This window comes from Gossypium raimondii, chromosome 8 (genome assembly GCF_025698545.1).
Source record: "Gossypium raimondii isolate GPD5lz chromosome 8, ASM2569854v1, whole genome shotgun sequence".
Lineage (NCBI taxonomy): Eukaryota > Viridiplantae > Streptophyta > Magnoliopsida > Malvales > Malvaceae > Gossypium > Gossypium raimondii.
In genome coordinates this window covers 4971983-4983434 of record NC_068572.1, presented here as the reverse complement: position 1 = coordinate 4983434, position 11452 = coordinate 4971983, and the positions used below count along the sequence as shown (strand labels likewise).

The following is an 11452-nucleotide window of genomic DNA, read 5'->3' as shown; positions in this document are numbered from 1 at the left end:
AATTTAATTCTTTTATGTTCTTTTAACTTTCCTCTTTTTTTCTTTATTTTTCATTCTCTTCTGCTTCTCCCTCTGTTTTCCTACATTCTTTATTTCTTTTAACATACCAGGAAGTTGAATTGGTAGTGAAGAAAGAAGCATGGTATGGGTTTATAGGTTTTGGTTATAGGCAAATGATGACAGTCGACTTCCTACTTCTTTTTTCACTGCCAATTCGACTTCCTAATATGTTAAAAGAAATGGGAAAGGTATGAAAACAGAGAGAGAAACAAAAGAGAATGGAAAAAAAAAAGAGGAAAGTTTAAAGAACATAAAAGAAAAAAAATTAAATTACTTAAAAGGAAAAAAGATGGGGACCAATTGTATAATTTAACCTAAAATTTTGTTTGAAATGATGATTTAACGTGCCACGTCAGCTTACCGTTACACCATTAACGACTATTAATGGCTCAATGACTAAAATGTTACAACATGATAACATAAATGACTAAAATGTAACATTTCAAACATAAGTGACTAAAACGTAATTTAAGGTAAACAAAAGTGACCATGGGTGTAGTTTACCCTATTTATAATGCTAAATATTAGTTTTAATTAATATAGAATTGTAACATTAAGTGATAATTAATCTAAAATAATAAATATAATTTAATATGAATAGAAAGTTTAATTAAGTGATAATAACTAAAACATTATTAATAAAATAATTTTTTATTAATAATTTTTATGAACGTAATTTTATATTCAATATTGAATTTAATGAAATAATTATATTATATTATATCATTAATTTTATAGATTTAAAAATATGAGGAACATAGATTATACAAAATATTAATTCTTAATTGATTGATTTGTGTTGAATCATATCGATTCGATTAAATGAAATGAGTAAAAATAAAAATTAATATTTAATTTCTTTTGAGTTTTGACATAAAATTAAGAATAAATAAATAAATTTATATATTATATTGGTAGTATCTTTTATATATAATGCTAATCTCTCACATTTAATTTTTATTAATTATAAAAAGATAATTTTAACTGTCGAAACCATTTTTTGATAAACAAAAATTAGTTATCGACTTTAAAAACAAAAAATGGAGTTGCCACCGATATTTGATTGAGGTGTGACCGGCTCACCTTAAAAATAATTTTGGTCAACAAAATTTTGAGAAAATAGGTTCGGGAGTTAGTTACGCACAAGGAAGGGTTAGCACCCTCGTAACGCCCAAAAATCGGTACCGAATTTGATTATTTAATGTCTTGATGTCAAAATTTTGAAAAGAGTTTAAATAAAAAATATAACTCGTGAATGAATTAAAATGATAAAACATTCTTATTTCAAAGAAATAAAACATCACACTCATTGAGTTAGGGCACAATATTTTTAAATCTTCAAAATTAAGTTTGTCTTTTGATTTTAAAACTCACACAATTAAATCTAAGAAGGATATTCGGTTATTTAGGTCAAATGAAGAAACTCGAAACCCAGTAAGTTAGGGCACAATTTCTCAAAATTCCAAATACCAAATATTGCCTTTTGTTTTAGAAATTCTTATTTCGAAATAACAAAATGTCATGACCAGTAAGTTAGGACCCGACATTTTTGGATTCCCGAGAATAAGTTTTATTCGAAAATTTTGTGAATTTATTACAAAATAAATACTTGGCTTTTTAAATTCATCGAAAAATAATCGCAATCCAGTAAGTTAGGACACAATTTTTCTCAAGAATCATGAATGCCAAATATTTTGAAAACTTATAAAATGTGATGATTTTAATGTTTTCACGAAACCAAAATATATCTTTCTTTAGAAGTATGATAAGATGTTAATGCATATATATACACATGTATACAAAATTATAAAAATAACATATAAAGTTTACATAAAAAATGTAAGCATAATATAGTAGTAATTATGAAAATATGGATATATATGTATGTATAAAAAGATGTGAAAAATATATTTATAAAAGCTTTGAATAGTGTATATACATATACATTATAAAAATATATATATTTGGATTATAAAATATGAAAAATATATAAATATTATAAAATATAAATATATACGCATACATATGTATATAAAACTAAGAAAAAAAATAATAATAAAATAATAAGATATGTATATGAATTTAACAAAAACATTTAAGAATATTTACATATATATATTATATGATATTTATACATATATATATATTGAAATAATATTAATAGCAATAATAAAAAATACTAATAATAATACGGTAATAATAATACAATATAACAGTGTTAATAAAAAAAACCTAGAATAACAAATTAAAGATTAAGTTGAAAATAAACGGAATTTAAAAGCTAAATTTAAAAATAGAAAACGAGAAAGGGAGCAAATTAAAACACGCGCAACAGGAGGAGGACCGAAAGAGCAATTTAACCAAACCTCCCAAAACGCTGCGCAGCATTGGACCAATTTGAAACAGTATTAAAATATGTGGCCAAGTTTAAAAGAAATAAAAATTTAATTTAGACATGCTACAAAAACAAGAGGACTAATCACGAAAATTTCCCATTTAGGAAAATGCGCGGATCTTGGAACTGGGTCGGGTCGACGCGCGGATCCTCTCACCCACCAAACGGCGCCGTTTCATTTTAATTATAAAACCAATAGTTTTCCCTAAAAAACAAAAAAAAAAATCATTTTCTGTTTTAAAATCAATTTTCCCCTGTTTACAGACATGAATCTGCTTTTTATAGCCCCCCAATACTATGGATCTACCGCCCAAAATAAAATACAAAAACCATCCCCCATTCCCCGCTCGCCCCTTTTCTGTTATTGCCTCTAGTAGTGCCTCCTTTTGCGGTTTTGTGTTTCGTTGCATATATACACTGGCGTGGGAGTTGCTACGACGTGGGGCGTGCACAGTTCGTGTAATGACCCAAAATTCACAGGTATCGAAAAAGTATAATATCGGGCCTCCGTCTTAGTAAATTGAGTTTGAAAATAATTATTAGAAATATTTACTAGACTAGTTGTATGTTTAATTAGGTTTTAGATAGGTGAATTTAGCTTAATTATGAGTAATTAGTAAAAGGATTAAATTGCACTAGAATTAAAAGTTTAATTATAGATTAAAAGAAAATAATAGGGACTAAATAGGCAATTATGCCAATTGCCAAATTTGAGGCAGCATAAGCATAAAAATTTAAGTTATATATAAATATTATATATATATATAATTAGTATAATTATTAAACATTATTATGGTTTTATATTATTACTATTATTATTATTATTATTAAATAAACCAAAATATGCCAATTGTATGGATATGATAAAATACATGTGTAATATAAGTATTTATACATTTGTAATATAACTGTATATTTTCTTATAATTGAAGTAAAAGATATTTATTAATTAAATTATTATATTAAAATATATTTTTATGAAGTAGTTAGATTAAGACAAATGTAAGGTCATGATATGGTACAAATGTATTAATTATATTTGTTATTAAAATAGATATTTTATAAATATTAATTAATTAAATATAAAAGAAATAAATCAAATGGTGCCAAATGTATGGTAATAAAGTTGTACAAATGTAATAAAATATGTATATACACGTGTATTATAATTAAGAGATATTCATTAATTAAATGGTTATTAATAAATTATATTAATATAATATAATGTAAATGAAATAAAAGGAAATAAAAACAAAGCAAAAGAAAAGAAAGAAACAGAATAGAAGTGACGAAACAGAGAAGAAACAAGGAGAAAGAAAGAAATAAAGAAAAGAAAAGGAAAAACTAAAGGTTTAAGGTTTAAAGCTTTGATTGGTAAGTCAAATTAGCCCTTTTCTCTTAATTCTAATGTTTTAAAAGCTTTAAAACAAAGTTTTGATGGGATTAAGTTGATGTTTTGTAAGTTCATAGGTTTTCAAGTATAGTTTATGTTGAATAAATTGTTGAATTAGGGATTAAATTGAATGAATTTTAAGTTAGAATTGATAAAGGGATTAAATTGTAAAAGAAACTATAAATTTTATGTTTTAGGGACTAAATTTAGAGAAATTCGAAATTAGGAAAATATGCTGAAATTTTGATAGTTAAATTTGAGTTTGGATGAAATTTGAATAGAAATAGAGTGTGAATTGAATTAGGAAAGTAAGTAAATTTAGTTAGGATTAAATTGAGAATAAGGAAGAAATTGACTAGAAAATTCAATTATTTATTATAATTAGTGTTGTAATTAATAGTATAAATTATTATTATTTTCGTAGCTAACAAAGAACCCGAGGCATCAGCATCAAAGGGAAAGGAGAAAGCTATCGAGGACTAAAACGGGAGATTTACGGTTTGTATTACTATAATTCAAGTTATTTATTATTAAATGTTAATTTTAATTTATGTGTTGGTAAATGAAATGTAAGGTAAGTATTATTATTATTATTATTATTATTATTATTATTATTATCATTATTATTAAAATGAGTGGGAATTAAATTGAATAGTTTATATGAATTAATATTTGAATTGTTTGTTGATTGAAAGCAGGAAGTGAACTTGAATCGAATTGTGACTGATATTAAATTGAATGGAAATGTATTGAGTTGTGAAAATATGTGAATTTGTGGATTAATTATTGATTGAAAGGTGGAAAAATGATTGAATTAAAAATATGAGAAATTGTGATTGAATTGGGATTATATGTGACTTAAATACCCTATTAACTAGTCGGGCTGAGTCGGATATAGTTGGCATGCCATAGGATTGGAAGAGTTCAGGGATACTTCGACCTCGAGTCGATGAGACACTGGGTGTCACTATATTTCTTCGGATAGATTCGATGAGGTACTAGGTACCAACTTACTTCAGCTTGGCTGATGAGACACTGGGTGTCAACTATTGCTTCGAACTATCCGATGAGGCACTGGGTGCCATATTGGTGTGTTTGGTTGGATCCGTGTATCCGCCAAAGTCCGAGTTTTGTTAATAGGGTAAAAAATGAAATGATAAACTGAACGAGTTGATCAAACAAGCTATTCAAATGAAATGAAAAAGTTGAATTGTGAATTGAAATGTGATATGAGATTGAGAAATGAACCTAAGATTCATGATATGTCCAAATTCAAATTATGGATGTATGATATCAATTGATGAATTGCTATTGTTGAAATATGGAATTTTAAATTGTATATACGATTTATGCATTATATGTTTATTATTGTTATAATTTGAATTATGGTAATACCACTGAGTACGCAATACTCAGCGTACGGTTGTTTCCGCGCGCAGGTCGATAGAAGTCAAAGGTCCTGGTTCAGCATCCAGATTAATCCCGGCTTCAGCATAACTTTGGTGATGTATATTTTCTTTGGTAATGTGGCATGTACATAGGATGTGTATAAAGGTTATTATGTTTTAATATAAATGGTTAAAAATGTTAGTATTATAAGTTTAAGATTTATAATAAAAGAAGTTTATCTATTTTGATTTATTTAGTACCTTGTTAAATTTAAACCGATATTATGTTGATTGAGTTGATTAGAAGTATTTAGAATAGAAAATGTGAATGTGAAATGAATTGGTTGATTTGGTTATATTTGGAAAAGATATGGTTTTAATTGCAGGGGGGTTCTATGTAAAAATAAGCGGAAATGCTGCCGAAATTTTTATAAAAAAAAAATGAATGAAGTCAATTAGTAAAATATTATATGATTTTATGATTTTATTTTAATATGTTTGTTATTTATTTAAGAATTATTGTAAATTATCCGATATGTCCGGTAATGTCTCGTAACCCTATTCCGGCGACGATTTGGGGTTAGGGAGTGTTACAGTTCTGGAGATTGTTGCGACGTGGAGCATGCACGGCGCTAGGGTAGCTGCTGTAACCACTGTTTAGGGTTAGATTGGGGTTTGGGTTTGGTTTAGTGACTTGGGCCTTATTGGGCCAAATGTAATTGGGTCAGATTGGTTAATTTGGGCCATGGGCACCAATTGGGTATTACATTAACATTATTAATTATTGTCATATATATTATTGATTTAATTATAAAAACTTAATTTTTTAATATTTTTAATTTATTCAATTATATTCAATAATTTTATAGATTTATAATTTAATTAATTAATAATATATTAATTTTTAAGTAAAACTTTTAAAAGATATCATTAAATTAATTAATTTCACATGAATATACTATCATGTTAATTGATTTAATTAACCTACTTTTATTATTATTAATTTAGTAGTATATTTAATAATAAATGATATTCTTATCAATTCAAAAGTTTGTTTTTTTTAAATCTGAGCTTTTATGTAGATTATAAATAAAACAAAAAAGTTTAAATTTTTGGGCAGATTTTTGCGTCAAACTTTTAAGCCAATTTTGGGCACCTTCACGATGTTTTCTAGGCTTGAGTCATGATAACTTCTATTAGGTCTTTCCATTTCCTTTAAAATAGTATATTCTAGGCCCAAATCGAAGTTCTGTGGTTCAAATTATGTCCAAAATATTGAAGCAATGTCCAAAATATGTAAAAACTTGCTAAAAGTTAACTTTAACTCACTTTTCTCCAATTATTTACCCAACCCATGAAAAATAAATTATGATTAATAGTAAAATAATTAAGGACTTAAATAACACAATTCAAAAGAAAACTTATCAAAATTAAATTTAGATTTATAAGATCGAGGTCCTTTCATATAAATTTATCACAAATAACACAATTCAAAGAAAAATTTAACAAATAGTTAAAATTTTAATTAATATATTAATTACCTAGCAACCAGTAATAAATGTATATACATTGATTAGTTTTAAAAACAACTCGATAGCCATCGATGTCAAAGTCTTGAAATCTATACTAAATACACTTTAGTAATCTTAGGCTCGGGAAAAAAAGGACTATTATATATTCTGAAATTTTACTTTTTAACATACTTATTTTGGTATTTAATTAAATTTTCAGTATATTCAAGTAGAGGTATTCTTATACCGAGACAAGTTAAATTTGAGACAAACCTATGTGTGATATTACTATTATTCACTATTGTTAAAACTTGACATTTAATTAAATTCATTTTAGGCCTCCCACATTATATTTTAATATTTTAATATTTTTTAAATATGATATTTTAATTTAAAATTTAATAATTTATTTGATTAAATTTTAAAATTAAAAATTTAACATATTATCTACTATTAACATTATAATATTAAATTTGTAAATTACATATATAAAATAAAACATTAAAAAATTATCTATCAGGCCGAATTGAATTTGAGCCTTCAACCTTAAAAGCCCAAGTCTTCCACAGGCCAACTTTTTTCAAAGGGTACTTTTAAACTCAGACGGCTTACTTCTGTAACGTGAACAACAATTAGCTTTGGAGAAAAATACCAATTATATTTAAAGGTGTTTATAGTTTGATTAAAATTGAATTCATTTAATTTGATTATTCAGTTGGTGATCGTATTTACTTTGGTTGGAGGTCAATTAATGATTTTTTGAAATTTTGATTATCAATTAATTCAATTCAAATCGAGTAATTAATCATATTAACTAAATTAACCAAAATAAATAATATATTGTATATAATATATTTTTATATTAACAATGTATTTTTTGAATAATTATTTTTATATTAACCAAAATAAATAATATAATTTTTTGAACTATTAAAAAAATTAGCAATTTATTTCTTTTATATGTTTTATATTTATTTTAACCAAAAGACAAAATGCTAAATAAGACCTATATGCCAATTTTGAAATTTATTTAGCCTTTTGGACCGTTGTTAAAATTATTTATGGATATAGGCTGATTTTGAGGGAAAGCTCGTCCAGCTAGGCGAGCTTTCCTGGACACGTTTTCCCTTTTAAGTTGTAAATTTTGACTTTTTTAATATAATTAATTTTTTTTGTTGGATGGTTAAATACTAATGGTTTTGTCTTTCAAGTCCTAGGTTCAATTTCTCTCCCAGTTATATTTATAATTTTTATTTCAGCTTTTTTTAAGCTTCTGCTTCTTCTTTTTAATGATTGTTTTAACATATTAACTTCCTTAGTTAAGTGGTTAAATATTAATGATTTCATCTTTGAGACCTAAGTCCATTTCCTTTTCTAAACACATTTGTAATTTTTATTTCATATTGTTTCAAGTTTTTATTTTAATTAATAAATATATTGTTTTCAATTTTTTATTTTAATTCATCTTTTAATTAATAACTCTTTTATTCATAAAATCAAATAATAAATTTGTAATTATATAATAAAAATATATATTATACATATATCGTTATGTTAAAAATATTTGAAATTAATAACTCCTTTATATATAATATAAACATCAACTATTTTTTTGATTATTTTTCTTTATATATAATATTTATATGTCAAATATTTATTTTCTCCGCGTCTATTGTAGGTATGGTGATTTTAATATTATAAAATAAAATAATTATTTTAATATAATTATTGTTTTATATATAAAATATTTCAAATATCATTGTTTTTTCATATAAAAATTAGAGGATCATAAATATTATAAAATAACTACACATATAAAATTATATTTACTAAAATAACCATATTTGTAATAATTATTTGATTTTATGAATAAAATATTTATTAATTAAAAGATGAATTAAAATAAAAAATTGAAAACAATATATTTATTAATTAAAAAATTGAAATAGTATGAAATAAAATTATAAATATGTTTAGAAAAGAGGAAATGATTCTGGGTCTTAATGATAATGAAATCATTATTATTTAACTATTTAACTAAGGAAGCTAATACGTTAAAAACATTCATTAAAAAAATTAAAACAACATGAAATAAAAATTATAAATATGAGTGGGAGAGAAATTAAACTTAGGACTTAAAAATAAAACCACCAACATTTAACCACCCAACTAAAGAAATTAATTGTATTAAAAAAATTAAAAAAAAATTGGAAGTTAAAAGGAAAAACATGTCTCACAAGATGCGTTTTCCCACACACTCCCTAAAAACAACATATTTCCCTAAATAAAATTTAAAATGACGTAAAGGCATAAATTAATAAAAAAGGGAACATATCAACCTTATTTAGTTCAGAAATATATAAATTTTGATTAATTTGAACCAACTGAATTAACAAAAATATTTCAATTCAATTAATAATAATTGGGTTGAATCGAGGGACTGAATACCCCTAATTATAACATAAGATATTTAATGAGGATCCTAAAACTGAATATAAACTACCATTAAAATTTCTACAGACAAACCCAAAATCCCCGTTCTGTTTTTCATTCTAAGTTTTTCTCTGTACTTGAGCTAGGGCTTTTGCTACGGTACCCTCTCTCTAGGGTTTTACGATCTTCAACCAATTAGCTTCGATTCTGAGTCGTTTCGCAATGCCTCGGTACGGATCTTTACAAATTCGTCCAATCTTAATTAAAGTTCTCGCTACGAACTAATTTTCATTAACAATTTATGGATATGTTTATTTGGATTCAAAATTTGCAGGTATTACTGTGATTATTGCGATACTTATTTGACCCATGACTCTGTAAGTTTCCTATTTCTTTTCTTTTGGGTCTTCAAATTTTTGGTTGAATTTTTCGAAAATTAATTAACTTCATTAGTTTGAGTTATCGCTTTTACAATAATTGATTACCGTTCTTTTTTCTTTCCGGGTTTAAATTTCAGCCATCAGTTAGAAAGCAACACAACGCAGGTTACAAGCACAAGGTAATTTGTAGAGATTTTTGTCTTTGTATTGATTGGTGTTGTGAGTTATACATTTTTTTTCTTTTGCTGATTTTTTTTGTATGTAATTTTAGGCGAATGTTAGAACTTACTATCAGCAATTTGAGGAGCAACAGACCCAGAGCTTAATAGACCAAAGGATCAAGGAACATCTTGGTCAAGCTGCGGCTTTCCAGCAGGTTGGAGCTGCTTTCAATCAACATTTAATGGCTCAGAGGCCTCGACTTCCTGTTATGTCGATTCCCGGGGCTCCGTTACCTGTAAACCAACCAATGGTCCCAGGGATGAGGCCCCCTGTTCTGCCAAGACCAATTCCAGGTGCCCCAGGTGAGATTCATATTAGCATATTTCGTGTTCTTGCCAGTATGGGGTTTCAGTCTTTCGTTAATAAACATATCCCATCCCGAATTGATGTTGCGACTTGTGATAGTGAACTTGAAGAAACTTTTGCATGCTTTTTTTTGTTTCCATTGAACTGCTTTTTTGCATACACCGTCTCACTCTTGGGCTGCACTATTCTGTAAATCAACCAATGGTCCTAGGATGAGGCCCCATAGTCTGCCAAGACCATTTCTAGGTGCTCCATGTAAGATTTCATACGTACTAGTAGTATTTGTGTTCTTGCTGATACGGGGTTTGGCTATTTGGTTATTTGTATCATCATGAATTTATGTGGTGGTTGTGAACTTGGGAAATTTCTTACTTGTTTGCTTACCAATAGGGATACTTTATATGTTAAGCACTTCATCTCGTTTGGTTGGCTCTGGTGTCGGCTTTTCCATTATAGATCTCAATTACAAACATAAAATGGAATTGAATTTAAAAATATTAAATTTTCATTTTGGTTTCATTGCCAGGTTATATTCCCGTTCCAGGCATGCCACCAATGATGGCACCACCTGGTGCTCCTTTGCCTGGACAAGTAAATGGCCTTCCACGACCTCCTACATTGGCTCCCCCAACAACAGTTTCTGGAACTGTAACAACACCCACTTCTTCTAACGGAGCACCCACTATATCTGCACCATATCAGGCCAATCCTACTGCCCCAACAAGTGGCGGGTTTGACAATTTCAATGCCAATGCACAACCTTCTGAAGCTAATCAGTAATCTGGTAAAACCCACGTGCCTTCCTTCTGTACCTAAAGAGATTAAGCACATGTATGCTGTTGAACATGAAGTTTTCCGATGATTACCGCTGTATGCTAATAGTTTTAGAAGGGTTATTTATGTATTAGACTTGAAGCATATGGAGAATGTGATAACTTGATAAAAGACAAACTTTGACATTGTTGTTTTTCTTTTGGCAATTTTAAAGTCAATGTAGAAATTCAAACTTAAGCTGGGATTATGCAATGGTTGGTTTATGATTATCACAGTTTGGCATTGGTTTGGGATATGTGTATGTGCGTTCATATACTTGATTTATCAGTTTTTGAGGAGGGGGCGGGGGGGAATGGCTGACGTTACTGATTTTTTTAATAATAAATGTGAGGGGTTTTTTTCTTTCCTGATGATTATAGGGAAGGAATTGCAAATGTTAGAATTTATAGTATATACAATCATATCAGATCCTGTAAGGATTGTTGCTTGAAGGATAAATTACATCAAAATTCATTAAATTATTAATAAATTTAGGTTTTGCTTACAGTTGTTTATTGAACTATTTAAAAATTTTCATTTAAGTTGTTGGA

At 27.0% G+C, this 11452-nt stretch overlaps 1 protein-coding gene and 1 long non-coding RNA gene across 2 annotated transcripts; both read left to right on the top strand.

Moving 5' to 3' along the window:
* The first annotated feature begins 3715 nt into the window (after nucleotides 1-3715).
* Nucleotides 3716-5421, top strand: LOC128042925 (uncharacterized). Its single transcript, XR_008198526.1, has 3 exons — nucleotides 3716-3829; nucleotides 4273-4346; nucleotides 5288-5421. It is a non-coding gene; the product is annotated as an uncharacterized LOC128042925 (long non-coding RNA).
* Nucleotides 5422-9242: 3821 nt separating this feature from the next.
* On the top strand, nucleotides 9243-11131 carry LOC105790454 (U1 small nuclear ribonucleoprotein C). Its single transcript, XM_012618052.2, has 5 exons — nucleotides 9243-9410; nucleotides 9515-9557; nucleotides 9698-9739; nucleotides 9832-10084; nucleotides 10615-11131. The coding sequence occupies exons 1-5, from the start codon at nucleotides 9403-9405 to the stop codon at nucleotides 10866-10868; spliced, it is 600 nt and encodes a 199-aa protein (XP_012473506.1). The 5' UTR covers nucleotides 9243-9402; the 3' UTR covers nucleotides 10869-11131.
* The last annotated feature ends 321 nt before the right edge of the window (nucleotides 11132-11452 follow it).